This window comes from Aegilops tauschii, chromosome 3, assembly GCF_002575655.3.
Source record: "Aegilops tauschii subsp. strangulata cultivar AL8/78 chromosome 3, Aet v6.0, whole genome shotgun sequence".
NCBI lineage: Eukaryota > Viridiplantae > Streptophyta > Magnoliopsida > Poales > Poaceae > Aegilops > Aegilops tauschii.
In genome coordinates, this window is record NC_053037.3 from 231,990,482 (window position 1) to 232,013,428 (window position 22,947).

A 22,947-nucleotide genomic window follows, 5' to 3' on the forward strand; every position below is an offset into this window, starting at 1 on the left:
AAGCAAAAATACTTTAGGTAGACACCAGAATATATTCTTAGCATTTTCCAAATATAATTAATAGGGGAGAAGTCATATTATCTCCACTCCAAATACTTTGCCTTGTTGGAAAACACTTTGAATATTCAGAAAACTCAAATATGCATAGAAATCATGATGAACAGAATGATCCTATTAACATTCCAAATTTTAAAAATTTGGGATGTTAAATTTAGCAGGCCGAAAGAGACAGCAAGCTTGTACTGGAGCATGAGGAGCATGTGCCGCTAAGAGGCCGAAAGTCGGGTCATATTGTAAATGGCCCAACTGTGTTGTGGGCCTTTAGCAGGCCGAAAGAGAAACCGGGCTGGTATTGGACCATGAAGGGCATGGGCCGTTAAAAGGCCAAAACTCAGGTTCGACTACAAATGGCCCAACTCATTTATGGTCCGTTAACACGCTGAAAGGCACACAGGGCCAGGAATTGGCCCAACACTTAAATGGGTCGCTAAAAGGCCAAAACTCAGGTCTGACTACAAATGGCCCAACAGATATATGGGCCGTCACCAGGCTGAAAGACACACCGGGCCGGAAATTGGCCCAACACTTAAATGGGTCGCTAAAAGGCCGAAACTCAGGTCCGACTACAAATGGCCCAACTGATTTATGGGCCCTCAACAGGCTGAAAGACACACCAAGCCGGAAATTAGCCCAACATTTAAATGGGTCGCTAAAAGGTCGAAAGATGTACATCGTGAAAATCGGCCCATCCACTGAATGGGCCATTAACAGGCCAAAATTTCATCGGGCCAATATTGAGCCCAAATATATAGCGGGCTGTTAACGGGCTCGAACTGACGATGGGATGCAATGGTGTCAAATCTTTAATGGGCCATTGACGGGCCGAATTGGCACATCTCGTATGGGCCGTGGGCTTAAATGGACCTGACACAAGTAGGCCTTATATGGGCCGGCCTGCTAATTTTTACTGGGCCGGCCTTTTTCACTGGAATGGGCCACTGTTGGGCCATGCCATGTGTCGACCTATCATAGGCGCCTCCTGTCCAATGAGTGGATGACATCTGTCCCAACGGTGAGGCAACACGTGTTTCCTCCGGCCAATCATGATTTTACATGTGGAAAATCCCCATTGGTCCGGGCTGTTAACGGGTTATCAGATCCAAAACCGGACCCGATAGTTTAACGGCGTTCCATTATGGTGGATGCCACGTGTCGGTCACCCTTGACGAAAGCACTTCTGTGACGCGCGATTTATCATCATTGAAGTGGACACTTCGGTGATGATAATTTTGGTAATGTCATGGAACACTTCTACGACAGCACAGGTATGACTATCTTGATTCTGTCATAAAATCGTCATGGATGTACATGCATGACAAAAAACGCCTCCTGCTGCGACAAACACGTATCATCACAGAAGTGTATTTTTTTGTAGTGTCACCACGTCCACTGGTGCACACAATGTCACACTGTCGGCCAAAGGATGTCTGGGGGTCAGTCCTTCCTAGGTAGGTTGCAACTGAGGTGGTAACTTGGTTAAAGACATAGTGGTTAAATGGTAATGAACGTCTGAAGTTTACTGCAGTAAACTTGAGCGTACACTGGTGATCAACATGAACTTGATTGGAGTCAAAGAGTTTGTCTGGGCTGATTAGCTTAGGAAGGACTATAACCCTGGAGAGTTTGAGGATAATTGGACCAAGGATTAATATAGTTGCTTCACAACTGCATTTTTGGTCCAGAAATGACATTTGGATGATGAACTCACATGGTGATGCCACTTGGGCTAAAATTTGGCAAGGCTTTATGATTTGATCATATAAAGATGCTTTAAAAGTTTCATACCAATTGGATTCACCAAAATGGTACTGGCTTCACAAACATCCTTGCTGACCAGAAACTTGCAATAATTTTAGAGAAATATTGGCTAAGTGAAATGGTGCCAAATTTGGTGGAGAGATTTTATTTGGGTAGGAGAACAATCTGGCAATTTCTCAGAATTAATGAAGCAACATAAAATGCGCTTGCTTCACAACCTGAAAATATTGCCAGAATCAAAGATTTGATGTTGTGCTCACATAGATGATGGAATGGAGCTAAAACTTGGAGGGGTGTGCTAATATGAGCACATGAATGAGTGTATAAAATTTCAACTCATTTGGATAACCCTAGCTAGTACTTCCTTCACAATGCCTTCTGTCTAACAGAAAGTTTGAAAAATTGTTGAGGGAGATTGGCTAGGAAAATAAAGTTGAATTTTGGCATGAGGCAATGATTTGGACATAAGAACATGCCCAAAAGGGTTGGGAGCAATCAGGAAAGGATAGGTGGCACTTCCTTCACAGAAAGCCACACTGGACAGAAATGAAGAATAATTATTGGGGAATTATTCTTGGGCTAGGAGAGGAAAGTTTGGGAATATTTGAGCAACATATGACCCAAAGAAATTATGAGAATTATATGGGAATTTTTGGATGGACAGAAATATAGGTTGCTTCACAACCTAGGGCAGACAGGGTTATTCCTTTAATAGAAAAATGAATATTCCCTAGAAAAAGATTTTAGGGTTTGGTCAAGGAGTGAAGTGACATGATCTTGGCAAGGTTTTGAGAATGATGAGCCACTTGGGAGGGGTAATGAGGATGATTTCCTAGGTGACAAGGCCACAGATCCACTCAAAAAGAAAAAGAGAGCAAAAACCAAATAAATCGAAAGAAAAGGAAAAGGGCCAAAAGCCAGGCTGTTACAACTCTTACCCCCTTAAAGAAATCTCGTCCTCGAGATTTGGTTGCTCAGGGAACAAGTATGACTTGAGGACACCGTTTCCCACTCGGGTATCCTTTTTCCTTTATTTATTGTTCCCCCAAGAATTTTAGATGATTAGCTTACCTTGCTCTGGGCTGGCTTGCTTCACCTTTCCCCAAATTCTGACGGGTCTTTGCTCATATATCAATTCCTTTTTACTAACGTTGATTCTCCATACCTGTGGTGATGTCCCATGGATCTGAGCATAAATTTCCTTTTGGTCCTAAAAACCTTTTTACTTCTGTCATGGGGTTGCTTCAAATACATGCAGGCCTTCTGGTTTCAATAAATGCTGAGAATTAATCATGGCCACCTTCTGACGCTTTCTGACTGCTCGTAAGTGGTACTGATTTATTTTAATTTATTCCTTTGGCTCGAGCATGAGATATGTACCAAAGATTCGACTGCCTTTTGTCGGGAGCAATATAACAGTGTATGGAGTTATAGCTGTGTCATACCTCAAATATTTACATCTTGAGACTGGCCTGACAGGGGGCTGATGGACAATTGCTTTTCTTGACCGACTGACCGTGTACTTGATTCCGTCGGTGAGTATACCGGGTCTGAGCTGATTGTTCGGCTTTTGACTTTCTCATTTTGTCGGTATACCCATTTGGATTTTCCGCACTAACCATTCCAAGCGGGTCAGCGGGATATGAAATCCTTGTAAAACAGAGTACGCCGCTGAGAGTATGCCTTTGTGGATCCATATGGAATTACGACCTCCAACTGGTTTGGGTATCCAGACCCTGATGGTCATGCAAAAATCATCATACCTTTGCTGTGAGTCTCACCCTTTAATGGTCATGATTTTCTTTGTGAGGATACCTTACTGGAATAACTTGGCCACCCCTATCCTTGATTCTTCGTATGCCCAGGGACGTGATTAGTGCAATATTTTTGATATTATTCCTTGTGCCTGTTTTCTGACTTGGGTCCGCACACATATGACATATACTGGGGTTTGTAGCTGTACCGAGCTCACTGCTGAGTCCAATCATACAAGAAGGTGACAAGGTTTTAGACATCTCCTTGTCAGCTGCGGGAATAATGACCTTGATGACCAGTTTCAAGACTGTTGATTCGGTGATGTCATCCCCAGATCTTGTCGATTCTTGTAATTCATGAGATGTATCTCTGCTTATTTTCCTTTGCCTGACTCGTGAGGCTGTGGATCCTCACTTTCCTTAGGTATATCAGCTAGATCCTTGCCGCAATCTCGTATGAGTGACTAATATGACTGGGGATACATGCTCACCATATATAAGAATCATATGCAACCAAACACTTGATTCTTGAGCGGTACTTCCATACATTGGCAACTCATCATATAACCTCTAAGGACGGTACATAGTGTTGTACTGACGGGGCTGAGTGGCTTACGAGAGAAGCCATCCGAGTAGCTTGCTGAGGAAGACTTGTTAACTTCTCCTCAAATCTTTTGTCTGGGTATCATGCAGAAGAAGGCTCTATAGCTTGATGAGGAAGACTTGTTAACTTCTGGTCAAATCTTTTGTCTGGGTATCATGCAGAGGAAGCTTAGTCTGATTATTGTGCTGGAGAAGCCTGAGTTCCGTACTTGAGAAGCTTCTCCCCGGGTTTGCTTGTTGAGAAAAATTCATTTTCGTGTGTCAGATGCTTTTACCGAGGTATCTTGCTGAGAAATACCGGGTATCTTTGACCGGAAATTGTTCACATATCATGCTGAGGAAATTTGAGGAGCCTTGCATCATAAATTTCTTTCGATAATGTGTGAAAGAAGATTGAGTTTCTTACATCCAGAGCTTCATACTAATATGTAGACTGAAATCTACACACATGCCCATAATATTCTGTGGCTGATTATTTGCATGAGAAAATTTGTTTGACTGTCTTCATTGAGCATATCACATTCTGACTTTATTTCGGATGATAACATATTTCAAGCATCATGCATTGCTGAGCCAAATTTTTGTATATGATCCATACCTTTGACTGGAAATATACCGTTGATCTTGTACCCGACTTGTCTTGCTGCTGACTTGATCATTACTGCTGGGAGGATTTTGTACTAATGTAGACTTGAGTTATCAGTACTATTGTGAGGAGTGCACACTAATGCAAAATTGATTATCTGCCTCAAAATCAGATATTCCCCATTTCACTGCAGTCGGCTGAGAATTCCTTTCTGTTTAGCTGAGTTTCCAAATATTTGAACTCCTTGCTGATTCTTCGGGTCCGGTGTCGGTTGATGAGCAACTCTTTATAGGGAAAAAATAATGTAACACCGGGGCCCAAAAAGAAAGAAGCAAAAGAAAACTCAACTAAACAAAAGCACACAACAACAATCAATAGACATTCAAACAAAGTCACATAGTACTGCTAGTCACACAATATGCATGCCTACTTAAGCACACAAATCTCGCAAGATCTTCGGTTCTACGATCTAGCATGCTGTGACGATGTGCACGAGGACGAATAAATGTGTGGAAGAATTGGTGTAAACAGTGCTACACCAAGTGCTAGCTTAGCAAGGTAGTAACCTGGACTAGCTCGGAGGCGAGGACACACTCGGTAGTCATGTAGTGGGACACGAAAGTCGCAACCACATTATTATCAAGTGGACGGAAAAAGATCCGTACTCGTAAAAGAAATAGGATAGCAGGGCAAAACTAAGGCTGCTGACATTGCCCTTTCTTGATAACTAAGATCATTAAGGTTTTCCAACATGACAAAATGAAAGAGCGATTCGGGATAGAAGCATGTCCATCACCGAAACGATAGGCGGGGCTGAAAGGGGGATACCGGCGAGATACCTGAGCACCATTTTTGCAAACAGTGTCGGAATCACTTGGCATCACTCTACTAGGACAGAAATGACACCAAACACCAAAGAATGAGCAAGAAAAGAAAACTGGAGAAATGCAAAGGCTGAGCTATAGTGGATCCGCACCGATGCCAGCTACACTCACCAGATAAACCGTTAGCAAAAAATACTAAGGCTATATGCATGCTATGCAAAAAAACAAATGCTGCAACCAAATGCAATAAACAAGCCGGACTTTTAAACTACTGATTTTTACTGATTTCTACCGCTCACACTAACTAGGGCATCCTACAGCCAGACCTGCTCTGATGCCAAGCCTGTGGCACCCCGGCTCAGAGAAACCGGAACGCCCCGTATTCCAGCCCAGAGATCGAGATGAAGTCTTCTGGAATATGGCACTGCTTAGCATAGAACAAATCAACTCTTTATTACAATCTATTTGGGTACAAGGGTTATCTCGGCACGGCGACACTCTGCCTGCCGCAGTTGCTCTATGCAAGCAGCAGAACATCTCGAAGCAGCGGAAGAACTTCTAGCAGCGGAACAGCAACGACGGTGATGAACTCCACTCCGTAGGGACTCTGGCTTTAACGCATATCGTAGCTCGCAAACAAGGAATCGACGTCAAACAAGAAATCAAATCTGACATGACCTGCAAACTAGCATGACACGCCAGGTCAGTACATTTAATGTACTTGCAAGCTCACAATAACCAGAAGCATTCAACACAAACAACATCATGGCAATTACAGGTTAAGCAGGAATTATCATGAGATCATGAGGATAACATGGCATGAACAACATGGACATGATAGAGCTAGAACAATATAAGTATGGCATGAACATATAAATCTGACGATACTACCATGCAACATGATGACACTATATGCACCACTTATTCTGCTCGGGTTACCTCATAACGATCACATCTATCAATTACCAACCTCGGACATCACAAGATGATCTCAGGATCAAATCAGGCTTGGTATAAACAATACCGTAGTAATAATTAAATGACCACAAGGAGCTTGATCTTTACCCATGATTCTCGCACAACATCACAAATACCCAACAACTTGGTATCCTCGATACCACGGTGATCATTCACGGATCACAAATGGAACCACTCTGGGCTCAACGGGTTACCTGGTAACCAAACGGTGATCATTCACGGATCACATAACCAACTTATCTCATCATCCAACCAGGGTTGTTATTAAGCACATGATTATTATTACTGTTGACCCATAGTGTGACCGACACGAACTGGGCCCTTATCCGCGGGCACGGCTATCGATAGATTTAGTATACACTCTGCAGAGGTAGCGCACTATACCCACACCATGGAACCCATGGCCAAGTGCACCCATTCGGGTGGACCAACGGCGTTTCGACAAAACCGTCCTACTGCCATGACACTCTCCCGGCCACTCCGACTGACTCCCCACTGGGCTAAGTCCTGGGTGGCCCCATGCCTACCAAAGGCACCAACGACCACCGTCGTGACAAAACAAAAACGGTCCCAAACGAGGACAAGCCGGCTACAACAACTACGGGCACACAAGGCTTATGTCCGCCTACCTGATCAGGGTAGCGCGCGCCCATAACCGTCCCTCATGGGAGGCATCGGCGAGAGGCACGGCAATAGACCCAGTTAGGACCCTCCCATAAAGGCAAGTGTGGTTGCACTGGTCAGCTCGATATGGTGGCACCATGATTCTGCCAATAATTGTTCAAGTTCAATTAAGTCCAGTTAAACTTGAATCCAATAAGCTGAGTCATATTAAAATAACATGATGCAACTACAATTCATGAGCATGGATCAACATAAGCGGGGAAGTGCAACATAATCATCGAGCATAACCATAATGAAACATTAACCAAATGAGCATGGAAAACTGATGAGCATAACATTACACATGAGCATGCCATGACCACTAACATCATAGATAAATACCATGCAAGAACTCATCCAGAATACTACCATGTAAGCATATAACCAACTGGATACAAACTAGCATGCATAGCTACAGCACTAGATAACACATCGTAAACATGCATCCGAAAGAACACATTGCTACTACTACCAAGCATGACATATAACAATAATACTAGTAATAAGTGCAAGATAACAAGATGCAGAAGAGCATAGCATGAAAGTGAACACAGATCTCTAATCATTACCGAAACAACGATAACCATATCAAAACAAGCAAACATTTATTAAACATTCAAGTTGAAAACCATGGCTACTGCATGACTATCATGCAAGTGGCTGTTGTGGATTGCCTGGGGTGGAAGAAATCACCGGGAGAAAGTGCGAGAAGCTTGCGGAAAGAATCACCGGAAAACGTTCTCTCTCGGAGGGGGCTGATTAGGGGCAAGTGAAAAAAGGTCATTTTCACAGTGTAAAACCATAGTGAAAATGAGACCAAAAGAACGGGCTCGATGAAATGAAGACATGGGCTTTGGATTCACCTCAAACGGAGTTGCGAGAAAAAAGTTATAGCCCGACGAAGTTCAGGGACCAATCTATAAAAATCACTCTACAAACAGGCGCCTGAGCTGAAAAACAGAAAGCGCATTCTCAGAAATACATCTTCGGAGCTAAGAAAGCGTATTTCAGATCGAAGGAGAACAAAAGTACACTTTCATTAAAAGAACATGTACTTACACAAAGTGCGCTTCCACTTAAGTGGCTGGGCCCGGGGCTTGGGGTCGCTGACGTGCGGGTCCCGCAGGGTGGGGCCCGTCACTTATCCACGTCGGCCCACCGGGTCAACGTGCAGAGGCGGGGCCGGGGTTTGTGCGGCTGACGGGTGGGGTCAGGGAAGAGGAGCGGGGCCCGCCTGGCCCTGTCTTCTTCTTCCTCTCCCCGCCCCCGATGGAAACAGAGGAGGGACCAGGGGAGGGCGCTGCCGGCGACGGGCCGGCCTGTTCCGGCCAAGCGGAGGCCACTGGAGGACGCGGGGCAGTGTGCCGCTCCCGCCTGGAGCAGCAGCAGCACCGGAGAGGGGACGGGGCTTCGGCGGCTCGCGAAGCAGAGGGCTCGGGCGGCTCGGCCGATCCTTGGGGTCGCGGCCACATGGGTTCCGGTGAAGAATGGAGGGGCTGGGGAGGGTTACTGGGCTCTACGAAAGGCCGTGGTGGTGGGTATAAGGAGAGGGAGCGCTCGGCTCGAGCTAATTTAGCTAGAGGATGGCGACGGCTATGGTGGCCAACAGAGCCGAGGAGACCTTCTCGAGCTCGTGGGAGAAGCCGGGGAGGTTGCTGGGGGTGGTGTGAGGCTGGTGGTGAGCTCGGACGAGGCGAGGGATGGCTATTTATAGCCGGCCGAGCGAGGCCGAGCTCGGGTGTCGCTGCGGGGATCCGGCCAACACTCTGGCAGCGGCCAACGATCACGAGAGGGCGCAGGAAGGCGACGAGGGAGGCAACTGACAAGCCGCAGAGGTCATGGAGACGAGCAGAGCTCGGGGTCAAGAGGAGGAAGACGCCACGGCGCGAACAGAGCCGGTCGGCTACAACGCTCCTGTGGGCGCGTGGCGACGAGCGCTGACAGAGAGGCTTACGGACGGGAGATGGATCCAGGAGGACGGCGACGACGCGGTGAAGCTGTTGGACATACTCACGAGTGCGAAGACGACGAGAGGGGGAGGGGATGGAGCTAGAAGACGCCCTGGACGTGGCCAACGCCAGTAGAGCGCGCGGACGGCATGCCAAAACTCGTGATCACCGCGTGCACTGGTGCACACAGTGTCACACTGTCGGCCAAAGGATGTCTGGGGGTTAGTCCTTCCTGGATAGGTAGCAACTGAGGTGGTAACTTGGTTAAAGACGTAGTGGTTAAATGGTAATCAACGTCTGAAGTTTACTGCAGTAAACTTGAGCGTACATTGGTGATCAACAGGAACTTGATTGGAGCCAAAGAGTGTGTCTGGGGTGATTAGCTTAGGAAGGACTATAATCCTGGAGAGTTTGAGGATAATTGGACCAAGGATTAATATAGTTGCTTCACAACTACATTTTTGGTCCAAAAATGAGATTTGGAATATTGGCTAAGTGAAATGGTGCCAAATTTGGTGGAGAGATGTTATTTGGGTAGGAGAACAATCTGGTAGTTTCTCGGAATTAATGAAGCAACATAAAATGCACTTGCTTCACAACCTGATATTGCCAGAATCAAAGATTTGATGCTGTGCTCACATATATGATAGGATGGAGCTGAAACTTGGAGGGGTGTGCTAATATGAGCACATGAATGAGTGTGCCAAATTTCAACTCATTTGGATAACCCTAGCTAGTACTTCCTTCACAATGCCTTCTATTTGACAGTAAGTTCGAAAATTATTGAGGAAGCTTGGCTAGGCAAATAAAGTTGAATTTTGGCATGAGGCAATGATTTGGACATAAGAACATGCCAAAAAGGTTTGGGAGCAATCAGGAAAGGATAGGTGGCACTTCCTTCACAGAAAGCCACAATTGACAGAAATGAAGAATAATTATTGGGAAATTATTCTGGGGCTAGGACAGGAAAGTTTGGTCATTTTTGAGCAACATATGACCCAAAGAAATTATGATAATTATATGGGAATTTTTGGATGGACAGAAATATAGGTTGCTTCACAACCTAGGGCAGACATGGTTATTCCTTTAATAGAAAAAGGAATATTCCCTAGAAAAAGATTTTAGGGTTTGGTCAAGGAGTGAAGTGACGTGATCTTGGCAATGTTCTGAGAATGATGAGCCACTTGGGAGGGGGGATGAGAATGATTTCCCAGGTGACAAGGCCACAGATCCACTCCAAAAAGTACAACAGAGCAAAAACGAAATAAATCAAAAGAAAAGGAAAAGGGCCAATAGCCAAGCCGTTACAAAATCCATAGCTCATAAAATTTTTAAGTGAAGCATAGAGAGCAATTTTAACAAGTCATGGCATAATTTTAGCTCTCTCAAATAGGTGTGTCCGGCAAGGAATCAAGACTTAAAACACAAAATAAAACAAAGCAAATACTCATATCATACAAGACGCTCCAAGCAAAACACATAGTATGTGACGAATAAAAATATAGTTTCGAGTAAAATACCGATGGTCGTTAGAACAAAGAGGGGATGCCACCCGGGGGCATCCCCAAGCTTAGTTTCTTGCTCTCTTTGGATAATAGCTTGGGATGCCGGGGCATCCCCAAGCTTAGGTTCTTCTTACTCCTTATTCCTTCATCCATCGTAAGATAACCCAAAACTTGAAAACTTCAATAACACAAAACTCAACAAAACCTTCATGAGATCCGTTAGTATAAGAAAAAAAATCACTACTATAAGTACTGTTGCAACCTATTCATAGTTTATTCTTGCATTATATCTACTATATTCCAACTTTTCTATGGCAAAACTCATCAAAGAAAACCATAGAGCCATCGAAACAAGCACACAACGCAAGGAAAACCGAATCTGTCAAAAACAGAACAGTCTGTAGCAATCTGAAATGTTCGAATACTTCTGTAACTCCAAAAATTCTGAAAAACTTAGGACCACGTGAGAAATTTTTATACCAATCTTCTGCAAAAAAATTTTTGTATTTTATCACGCTCTGGTTAAATAAGAATTGTTTTCGTGAGCGCAAAATTTTCTATTTTTCAGCCAGATCAAACAACTATCACCGAAGAAGATCCTAAAGGATTTGCTTGGCACAAACACTAAATAAAACACAATCATAAAAGTAGCATAATTGTGGTAACATTCTAGAACAGAAAGCAAAAAGCAAAAATAAATTTTATTCATTGGGTTGCCTCCCAACAAGCGCTATTGTTTCACGCCCCTAGCTAGGCATAATATTTCAACGATGCTCACACGAAAGATAATAATTGAAAAACAAAGAGAGCATCAAGAAACATGTGACAAACATATTTAAGTCTAGCATACTTCCTATGCATAGGTATTTTATAAGCAAACAAATTATCAAAACTAGCAAAAACTAGCATATGCAAGGAAGGAGAAATAAGCATTGAAAATCTCAACATGAAGAGAGGAAATTTAGTAACACGAAAATTTCTACGACCATATTTCCCTCTCTCATAATAATTACATGTGGTATCATATTCAAATTCAACAATATAGTCATCACCTAACATATTCTCTACATGATCCAAATGCATGCAAAGTTGACACTCTTCCAAAATAGTGGGATTATCATCAAATAAAGTCATGACCTCTCCAAACCCACTTTCATAAAAAAAATCATAAGATTGATTACTCTCCAAATATGTGGGACTATTTTTAGTTAAAGTTGACACTCTTCCAAACCCACTTTCCATATTGTCGCAAACATATTCATCATGAGGCTTAAATAAATTTTCGAGATCATAAGAAACATTATCACCCCAATCATGATCATTGCAACAAGTAGTGGACATAGCAAAATTAGTATCCCCAAGCTTGGGGTTTTGCATATTATTAGCACAATTGACATTAATAGAATTTATAGTAAAATCATTGCAATCATGCTTTTCATTCAAGGAGCTATCATGAATCACTTCATAAATTTCTTCCTCTAACACTTCAACACAATTTTCAGCTTCATATTTTTTCAAGCAAAACTTCATAAATATAATCTAGTGCACTCAAATCACTAGCAACTGGTTCATCATAATTGGATCTTTTAAACAGATTTGCAAGTGGATGAGGATCCATATCAATAGATTTTTAGCAAGCAAATATGCAAGCATATAGAAGGCACATGGCAACACAAGCAATCAAAAGATCGATCGAGAAAAAGGCGAACAAAAAAGAGGGCGAATAAAACAAAAAAAATTGTGAAGTGGGGGAGAGGAAAATGAGAAGCAAATGGCAAATAATGTAAATTGCGAGGAGATGAGATTTGTGATTAGGAACCTGGTATATGTTGAAGATCCTCCCCGGCAACGGCGCCAGAAATTCCTTTTGATGCGACTTGAAGCTACGTCGATATTTCCCCAAAGAGGAAGGGATGATGCAGCACAACAATGGTAGATATTTCCCTCAGTGATGAAACCAAGGTAATCAAACCAGTTGGAGAACCAAGCAACACAACGTAAACAACCCCTGCACAAAAATAACAAATACTCGAAACCCGACGTGTAAAAGGGGTTGTCAATCCCTTTCGGGTAGCGGCGCCTCAAGATAGGCAAACGGACGTCAGGAAATTGTAGTATATTGATAGATCGAGCGCCAAAGAAAATAAATAAGAATAAAACGGAGCAAGGTATTTTTGTATTTTTTGTTTAATAGATCTGAAAATAAAAGGAAAGGAAAATTAGATCGCAAAGGCAAATATATGAGAAAGAGACCCGGGGGGCGTAGGTTTCACTAGTGGCTTCTCTCGAGAAAAATGGCAAATGGTGGGTAAACAAATTACTGTTGGGCAATTGATAGAACTTCAAATAATCATGACGATATGGAGGCAATGATCAATATATAGGCATCACGTCCAAGATTAGTAGACCAACTCCTGCCTGCATCTACTACTATTATTCCACACATCGACCGCTATCCAGCATGCATCTAGTGTATTAAGTTCATGGAGAAACAGAGTAATGCAATAAGAACGATGACATGATGTAGACAAGATCTATTTATGTAGAAATAGACCCCATCGTTTTATCCTTAGTAGCAACGATCCATACGTGTCGGTTCCCCTTCTGTCACTGGGATCAAGCACCGTAAGATCGAACCCACTACAAAGCACCTCTTCCCATTGCAAGATAAATAGACCAAGTTGGCCAAACAAAACCCAAATATCAGAGAAGAAATACGAGGCTATAAGAAATCATGCATATAAGAGATCAAAGAAACTCAAATGACTTTCATGGATATACAAAGATAGATCTGATCATAAACTCAAAGTTCATCCGATCCCAACAAACACACCGCAAAAAGAGTTACATCATATGGATCTCCAAGAGACCATTGTATTGATAATCTAAAGAGAGAGAGGAAGCCATCTAGATACTAACTATGGAACCGAAGGTCTACAAAAAACTACTCATGCATCATCGGATAGGCACCAATGGAACTGGTGAACCCCTCCGTGATGGTGTCTAGATTGGATCTGGTGGTTCTGGACTCTGCGGTGGCTAGAATTGATTTTCATGGACTCCCCTAGGGTTTCTCGAATATTGCGGTATTTATAGAGAAAAGAGGCGGTTCAGGGGGCACCCGAGGTGGGCACAACCCACCAGGGCGCGCCTAGGCCTCCTGGCGTGCCCTGGTGGGTTGTGCTTCCCTCGGAGCACCCCCGAGGCACTGCCTTGGCCCATTGGGTGTCTTCTGGTCCATAAAAAAAATCTCCATGAAGTTTCGTTGCATTTGAACTCCGTTTGGTATTGATTTCCTGCGATGTAAAAAACATGCAGAAAATAGCAAATGGCACTTGGCACTATGTCAATAGGTTTGTACCAAAAAATGATATAACACGAGTATGAAATGATTATAAAACACCCAAGATTGATAATATAACAGCATGAAACAATCAAAAATTATTTCCAAGGCCACCCCATCAAGGTTGTGTCTGCGTACCCCCTGGAAAAGGTGCTGCACGGCCCCAATGCTTCTGGCAGAGTCGCTCAGTGGAACATCGAGCTACAAGCCTTCCAACTAGAATTTAGTACGACCAGGGTCATCAAGGGAGCGGCACTTGCCAACTTCGTGGCAGAATGGACGGATACATATGACTAGGAGTTGCGCGAGGACTGGCCCCTTGCACCGGGCGATGAGGTTCCCGACGGCTGGGTCAGGCACTTCGATGGAGCGTTCGCGCGGTGGGGCGCGGGAGCCGGGGTCATGCTAGTTTCTCCGACCAAAGACAAGCTCTAATATGCCATCCAAGTTTGCTTCAAGCAAGACAAGAAGGTCTGAAACAACATTATGGAGTACGAGGGCTTGATCACCGGGCTCAAGGCCGCGGCCGCCCTGGGGGTCAAGCGCCTCACCATCAAGGGAGATTCCCGGCTCCTCGTCAACTTGTCCAACATGGAGTACAAGCCGAAGGACGAGCACATGGCAGCATACCTGGAGGAGGTACGTAAAATTCAAAAGCGATTCTTGGGCTTGGAGTTGCAGCATGTCCCGCGAGGCACGAACAAAGAAGCAGACGACATCGCCAAGCGGGCGTCGCGCCGTGAGCCCCAAAGAGCTGGCGTCTTTGAAGAAAGACTATTCAGGCCGTCAGCCGCACCCCCGACAACTGTCATGATGCTACCTCGGGAGGAGCTGCCTCTCGCGCCGCTCACGGGTGCCCCGGCCTGCGTCCCGACCTCAGGAGCCCTCCTGCTCCTGGCGCTGACGCCTCGAGAGGACATCAAGACCAAGGAGTTCAAGACATACCTACTCCACGACACCCTGCCGGAAAAGGAGGAGGACACGGAGCACGTGGTTCGCCAGGCCATCGCTTACTGCTTACAGGATGACGAGCTATACCACAGGCGCCCTAACGACGTCTCGCTAAGGTGCATTTCAGAGGATCAAGGGCGCGAGTTGCTGGCCCAATATCCACGGCGTAGACTGCGGACACCACTCTTCGTCGCACACTCTCATGGGCAAGGTGTTCCGTAGTGAGTTCTACTGGCCCACGACACTTCATGATGCCACCGAGTTGGTTCGGTCTTGCGAGGCCTGCCAGTTTCATGCTAAGCAGATTCACCAGCTGGCGTAGGGGCTCCAAACGATCCCACTCTCGTGGCCCTTTGTGGTGTGGGGGCTGGACATACTGGGGTCGTTCCCTCGGGCGGCTGGCAGCTACCGCTAACTCTACGTAGCCATCGACAAATTCACCAAGTGGGCGGACGTGGAACCTGTGTGCACCATCCCAGCAGGCTCGGCTATCAAGTTCATCAAGGGCCTCGTGAGCCGGTTCGGCGTCCCCAACTGCATCATCCCCGACAACTGTTCCCAGTTTACAAGCAACCTCATCAGGTCATATTGTGCTATCCTTGGAACGCAGATATGCTACGCTTCGTGGTGCACCCACGGAGCAACGGCCAGGCCGAGCCTGCCAGTGCGGAGGTCCTCAGGGGCCTCAAGTCTGGAAGATTCAAGAAGAAGCTTGAGGCCTGCAGCAGGGGCTGGCTGGACGAGCTATAGTCCATGTTGTGGTACATCCGCACCACCGCGACTAAGCCCACTGGCGAAACTCCATTCTTCCTCTTCTACGGGGCTAAGGCGGTCCTTCCGTTCAAGATCAAGCATGGTTCCCCGCGAGTCTTGGCATTCGACGAGGCACGCCAGGATGCCGCACTTGGAACTGATCTCGTGCTCGGCAAGGAGGCCCGTCGCCAAGCTTCCCACCGTGCTGCGAGGTACCAGCAGGCCCTACGGCGTTACCACAGCCGCAACATCTGCTCCTGGTCACTCGAAGTCGGAGACCTCATCCTAAGGTGGGTCCTCTCCAGGGAGGGCCTTCACAAGCTCTCGCCCATGTGGGAGGGCCCGTTCAGGGTCGCCCGCGTCTCCAGACCTGGCGCCGCGCGCCTGGAGACGGAGGACGGGGTCCCCATGCCGAATGCTTGGAACATCCAGCACCTCTGCATGTTCTACCCGTGACACTCTCACGTAGTAATGAGTGGGGCTGAACACACCCGGAGTCTCCCGGTGCGTCGTTCCACGACCTCGCGGGAGCTCCTGCCCACGCCCAAGTGGAAGCCCCATGCTCCATGCTGGCGGAATGGTTGAACAACGACTATGCGCACGCCCAAGTGGAGGCCCCATGCTCCGCGCTGGTGGGAAGACTAGTGTAGGCGCCGGACGCGGCAACTTTTCTCTTGTTTTTGTAAACTGTTTTGCGATTTCCCTGAATGAAATTTGAAGTGTCTATGTATTTGCTCAAAGAAGGGCGGGGGTTTGCTTTCCTGCGGTGTTTCTTTTCTTGAATCTTTTCCGGAAGAGCAGCTACTGCTACCTGTCGCCCCCCCAATCGTCTCGCGAGCGGGGGCTGGGGATGGTGTTGGTGCTCCGGCCAGTCCCAGCGACGTGATAGACTCTGGCCGCGGCGGCCGCGGGTCTGCCCCAGTGCACACCACCTCACCAGGACTCAGGTGCCTAAACCCTCGCCCGACGCTCACGGGCGAGCCAACAGGCACACGTTTCCCTCGGCCTCTCGCCCCGGGAGGGCTCATCCTCTGGCCTTGCTCGGGCAACATGAACCGGCATACCAGCAATGATCAACCCTCGCTCGGGGGCTACGGGCATGGAATAAGCACAAGGGAAAGGTGGCCTAGCAGGGCATGAACACGGTTCGATACATCATTAAGGAATGTCCATCAATAACCCTTACACCCTCGAGGGGCCATACTCAAAATTTTGACAGGTAAACAGTAGAAACACAGCCTAAGGAGACGCGTCGTCATCATCGCCGCCATCGGCCCCATGCCCTGCGGCTTCATGCTGGTCTTCATGGCCATCGGGCCGAACTGCGCGATCATATCGTCCACATGATCCTCAACCCACTCCCCGAGGGCATCCCAAATCGCACTGGGCACGGGGGCTATCACGGCCTCGAAGTCGAAATCGGGGTTGGAGCGAAGGAGGTTATTGAAGACGCGCGTTGACGCCCGCGCAAGGAGATCCCGGCTCTCCTCCTCCACGAGCTTGCTCACCCTCTCCGCGCCTCCTTCAAGCCACTCCACGATCCTGGTGAAGAAGGCAAGGTAACCGGCGTCGTCGAGCACAAGCGGGCTGGAGACGCTATCCCTACTGACACAGCTCAGGGCGCGATGAGCCCTTTGCTCGAGGTCGTGGAACATCTCGGAGTGCATGTGCTGCAGGCCTCGAGCTCGGCTAGCCTCATCCGCTGCCCTTTCTACAAGGGAGGTGACATCGCCCACCTACTAATAATGGGATGCCAGCTCGGCTTCGGCCGTGGTCTGGGCGTCCAGCGCAGTCTTCTGGCGCCTCTCCACCTCGGCCATCCTCCCCTTCAGGTTGTTGATCTCGCCCTCCAGTTCTTCACGCCATGCGCACAAACAGGTCTCCTGAAGCTTCACTTTTCGACGATGGTCCTTGATGAAGGCCAGACGGACTGCCGCGACCCCCTAGTCGATCTCCGTCTGGACCTCTGCTTCCAGGAGGCCAGAGAAGCCTTGGCAGCCATTACTTGGCGCCCCATTACTTCCATTCGCTCATGCTCCAAGCTTTGTTCAGACGCCTCTAGCGCCAGCGCATCCTTGAGAGCGCGGATCCCCGCTTCACACACCGATTGCCCTTTCGATGAAGCGCTCGGGCTGGCTCCACGCGCCTGAGCTTGCCGCTCGAGGACGGCGAGTGAGGCTAGAAGTTCCTGCTTGCGATTTTCTGCGGCTTCGAGCCGTGGATCTGCAGCCTTGGCTTCCTCGAAGGCGCGGTCTCGGTCTTCTTTCGCCACGGTAGAGGACTACTCATCCTTCGAGTGAGCAGCCTCGCACTACAGACGGCTAAGGTGGATGGCGACCTCGAGCCGGCGCCACTCGTGCGCCAGGCGCATATCCTCGGCCTCAAGATGCCGGTTAACGTGGTGAAGCTCCGCTCTGAGCCAGCTCAACACGCCTCACGTGTCCTCAAGGAGGCCATGCCAAATGATGCTACTGCTACGCGCAAGCTCCAAGGCCACTATAAGTTTAGGCTAGTCTCCACCATAGAGAAGGATCCAATCCTTCGGCCTTTGAGCTCTCCCCAGGCAGCTCACACTTGTACGAGTTCATATTCATGCTCCTCACGAGGCAATCCACGACAAAGCAGGAGTAGGGTTTTAGACCGCCAGGTGGCCCGAACCTGGGTAAACCACTATGTCCACTTCTCTTTCCCGCTCGCTCGAACTCAACGAGGACAAGCCATGAGGTAGTACACACGGAGTTGTAGCTTGGCTAGATCCTTTGCACACACCCCAAAGTTCGAACCTTGTTTGGGTCGGCGGAGCCCTGATCCCGGCAAATCCCACTCTCGAGCTATCTAGTTACTTGTCAAACTTTCCGGTGAACCTGTTAGTTAATGTTATGCTCACCTTGTTACAGATGATGTTTGAGCAACCCCAAAGCCCATCGTCTGGTAGGAAGTGATCGAGAGACTCTCATGGTCTGAGGAACTAAAAAACATGCTAACACTCCGGGTTATAACAAATGATTTTAGACGATATAAGCACAAAGTATAACATACAAGTTTGCGTCGATTGAATATGATCATTCTTCTAACGTCATACCCTCAATGTTGTTTTAGGACTATCGTTACACTTAATGATATCCTAAGATCCGGAGAACATGATCATCAACAACACTTGAGCCAGTCTTAGAGGCAAGACCAGGAACCTATTGTTTACCATTTGTCATTTCACACGTGCATATGAGTTTTCCACCGAATCGCATATTCCAGGATCATAGCAGTTATAGCATGAAATATAATCTCTTAATTATGAATATGGAGATATAATAATACAAAAATTATTGCTTGTAGGTCATATTTCCAATAGTCTTATTGTTTGAATGCAATGGATACAAGTTCGAGAACTGGTCGCCAAAGTCAAGGGCCTTCTTGTCCTTGGAAGGACTTCTTTTGTCAATGCTTTCAGCTTGGCAGGCGAGTTCCTCTTTCATCTGTTCGCTTCTTAAATGCGAGGTCTTCAAAGCAATCTTGGTGCTCGTTATAACAGTCTGAGCATCAAAATACTTCGGACTAAGAAGTCGTTTTAAGTAATCCGAAGATTTACCTCTGGATTCCGCCCCTGGGACCCACCACTCGTGGTCCCCTTCATTGTTTATAACTTTCTCGATCCTCACGCAACTGGGAAACAAGTGGATTGATGGTTGGGTACTAAAACGCCCCCCATGAACTGGTTTACATGGATATTTAATCAGCTAGGGTTACAACAACTTGACTACCCTATCATTTCCCCATGTTGCATTAACATGCTATCTTCCCTTCCAAGCAAGCTCAAGTGTCCTAGCAATGGCGAGCGCCCCATGTTCGTCGGTGCGTCCTCTTGGGTCACTCAATGGTGACTGGGGAAGTTGTTTTATCAGCCGTTTGCAATTAGATCGCCTAGCCACTCAAGTTTACCTCCGTGACTCGGATCTTGCATCTAGCCGCCTTGGCTTAATGTCCATAGATGACCAAATGCTCATGGAGGATTATCCTAAAACCCATGGGGGAATGAATTTGTTTTGTTCCCTTTCTCCTGTGATGCCTTGGCTCTCCCATTCACCCCTTCCTCGGGGGTTTGTTAGACTTCTACGGGATTCAGCTCCACCATCTAACTCCCAATTCGATCCTGCACATTTCAGGGTTCGTTTCCCTCTGTGAAATGTTCGTCAGCTACGATGCTCACTTTGGGTTGTGGAAGAAATATTTCTGCTTAATCGCATGTTCCCGGGACAAAAAAATTCACGAGGTTGGAGGAGCCGGGGTATGCCGGATCATAGGGACCGGCTATCTCCATGGTATCCCCAAGGAGGATACACGGATGAGGTCCATGGAGTGGTTCTATAGAGTTGCCGTCCCACTCTACAACCTGGCCCTTCCTAGACTCCTTGTTTATTCTCATACACCTCCAAAGAAGAGGTTCAACTGGCCGCCGAGGAGTCCTTCCGAGTAGGAAGTCGCCGAGGTGACATGGATGGCAACTCAAGTGTCATGCCTAGCATATAACAAGCTGACGGCCGCCAATGTGATGGACATCGGTATCCTTTGGTTGTTCAACCTCTTCAGTAACACATCCATCCCTTATGAAGATACAATGGAATAGATGATGTGAGGTGGAGCATCCTTTGATCATCCCCATGAACACCAAACCAACTCATCAAGAACCAAGTGGACCCATGACAAGAGCTCACACACGTGCCATCGAAAACAAGGTGAACTCACTCCTCTTCGAGCTTGACATGAATATGGATGGAACTTGGATGCTGCCTCACCGTGCAATATTGTGTATCATTAGGCATGAGGATGACCCCAACCACGGAGCATTGGAGCCTCACCAAGTCCAAGAAGAAGGAGGAGAAGATCGCAAGGAAGACAGGGGCAAGCAAAGGGAAGAAGAAAGTGCTCCCAGGTGACCCCGTGCGCATAGCCCTCCTGGACCTAGTGTGCATGACCTATCCAAAGAGTTTCTGGATACCCCGTGCGCATGGGCCTCCAAGACTCCGTGCCCGTGGGCCCCTCCGCTGTAGTAGATGGGCACCCCGTGCAAACGGCCTCTCCGACGAGCTGGTTGTGGACTTCCTGTTTTGCCCCTCCACTTGTCCCTCGCCTCCAGACACCCATATAGTTCATACCTAGGTCATTTGTTAGAGTTAGAATAGTGTATGATATGATCTAGAGAGAGCTTTTCTCATCTACCACTCCTCTTGGAGATCAAGACCTCTTAGGAGAAGATCCCAAGTGGATATGATGACCTCCTCTTGGAGAAGATTATCATCAAGAACTCATCTCCTTTGGATTTGAGAAGAACCTTACCTTTGTGCTATTTTCCCTTGATTTTTCATGTTATACTTGTGGATCTCATGTATACTAGTCTAGTGGATGTGTGATTTGGTTTTGTTTGAGTGATTCCTCTTGTTGTTCTTATTGTTCCTCCCCTTTTCTCCCTCCAAGTGTAAAAAGATCATGAACTAGGGTTCCACCCTAAAACATGTTGGTATCATGAGACACGTTGGTTTACATCTTGGAGTCCCTACCCCCCCACTTTCTGGCCTATTTTTGTTGCTTTTTCGTCCCAATTCCAAAATACCCACAAAAATAGCCCTATGATTTTTTTTGCATTGGTTAGTTCTTGTGAGATTTTGTTGTTTTGGTCCACAAATGTGTGGTTTGACAAGTGGATTAGACCCTTCTCACCATCCCCAACCTTTTCCACCATCAAATTTCCCCGAAATTTTTCGTTTTACCACGGATTTGGGCATATTCTTCTGCTGGCGGAACACCCCCTGCACACGGGCCCTCGATACCCGTGCCTAAGGGACCCCGGGTTCACGGGCCTCACTTACCCCGTGCACACGACCTCGTCAGAGAAGTTTTCCATCAGCCCTTTTGTTCAGTTTTCCACTCCACACAGCACAAGTAGCCTTCTGCACTACCACACTTCACCAGTATACCCACACTTCCGCCACCACCCATTTTCTTACGATTTTGAGTTGCGCTTTCCATTTGCTAAGGTGTTTTGGCCAATTAGGGATGGTTCGACATCAACAACACCATTATTCATCATCGCCACAGACTCGACCTCGACCAAGACCGCTTAACCTTCATACCAACCGTAAAGCAAGGACGGTAACCTCGACGACATCTTTGTACCACTGGTACGCGTCCATGCTATACACACAGTTTTTAACCCCTTTCCGCGACGGCATTTGGAACCGTCGCCAAGTGAGTGTGGGCGATAGGGGGGTCCTTCCCACATGACCCAGAAACCGTCGGGGATAGTCCCTCCTGGCACACAGGCTGGGGCGAAATGAGCTCGTATGCGATCGGGCGAGGCATCCAAACCCAATCGTTTCCGTTCTTATGTACATCCCACACGGTGAATCCTAGAAAAACATTTCCGTTCGTATGTATATCACACACAGTCAATCCAAGGAATACGTTTCCGTTCTTATGTACATCCCACACAGTCAATCCAGGGAAAACGTTTCCGTTCGTATGTACATCCCCCACAGTCAATCCAATGAAAATGTTTCCGTTCATATGTACGTCCCACCCAGTTTTATGTATAGGCTCATGTGTGAAAGGTGTAACTATCACACATGCTTTGCCTTGGTTAACCATTTTCTTTTATCAACTACATCACACACGATTTGATGAAGAAAAATGTGTGGCATTGGGCTATCCATCACAAGCGCTTTTACTGATAGAACCGTTTGCAAAGTTCCATGACCGATTTAGCAGGTTTGTTAGTTTACAATTAATAATTCCAGTATTACGCAAATTCACATTTCATATCAAACAGCTGTTTGCCAATTTCATATCAGACGCATAAATATATTTTAACATCACAGTACGATAGCTACCTGAAAATAGCAAAGTACACCATATAGCTAGTTCAACTTCATAAGAACAATACATACATTTCCCTAATCGAGATCATCCAGGCACGTCTTATCCACCTCTGCTTTCAGTTCAGTAAGAACTTGTTTTGCACTGGCTAACTGGGAAAGTGCCTCCTCCTTCGCCAACACCATCTTAGCAAAGTCTGATTTAAAAAATCTGAGCTCATCCTCCACCTTCCTCTTTTTATCCCGCATCTTCAAAGATTCTTCACGTTGACAACACTTTCTCTAAGCCTACCTCTGTTCTCTTCCTCATACAGGCTCCAGAGCTTTGCTACGCACATCTTCAGAGACTGTGGC

The 22,947-nt window shown here is 46.7% G+C and overlaps 2 protein-coding genes across 2 annotated transcripts; both read left to right on the forward strand.

Moving 5' to 3' along the window:
• The first annotated feature begins 14,509 nt into the window (after window positions 1–14,509).
• LOC141042859 (uncharacterized) lies at window positions 14,510–15,196 on the forward strand. Its single transcript, XM_073511764.1, has one exon. It carries the CDS (start codon window positions 14,510–14,512, stop codon window positions 15,194–15,196), a length of 687 nt encoding a protein of 228 aa, XP_073367865.1.
• A 531-nt stretch (window positions 15,197–15,727) lies between these two features.
• Window positions 15,728–16,183, forward strand: LOC141042860 (uncharacterized). Its single transcript, XM_073511765.1, has one exon. It carries the CDS (start codon window positions 15,728–15,730, stop codon window positions 16,181–16,183), a length of 456 nt encoding a protein of 151 aa, XP_073367866.1.
• Window positions 16,184–22,947: the final 6,764 nt, after the last annotated feature.

What these genes read in the sequence shown, in the direction of transcription:
- LOC141042859 (XM_073511764.1), top strand. Translation starts at nt 14,510, where the DNA reads ATGGAGTACGAGGGCTTGATCACCGGGCTCAAGGCCGCGGCCGCCCTG.
- LOC141042860 (XM_073511765.1), top strand. Translation starts at nt 15,728, where the DNA reads ATGTTGTGGTACATCCGCACCACCGCGACTAAGCCCACTGGCGAAACT.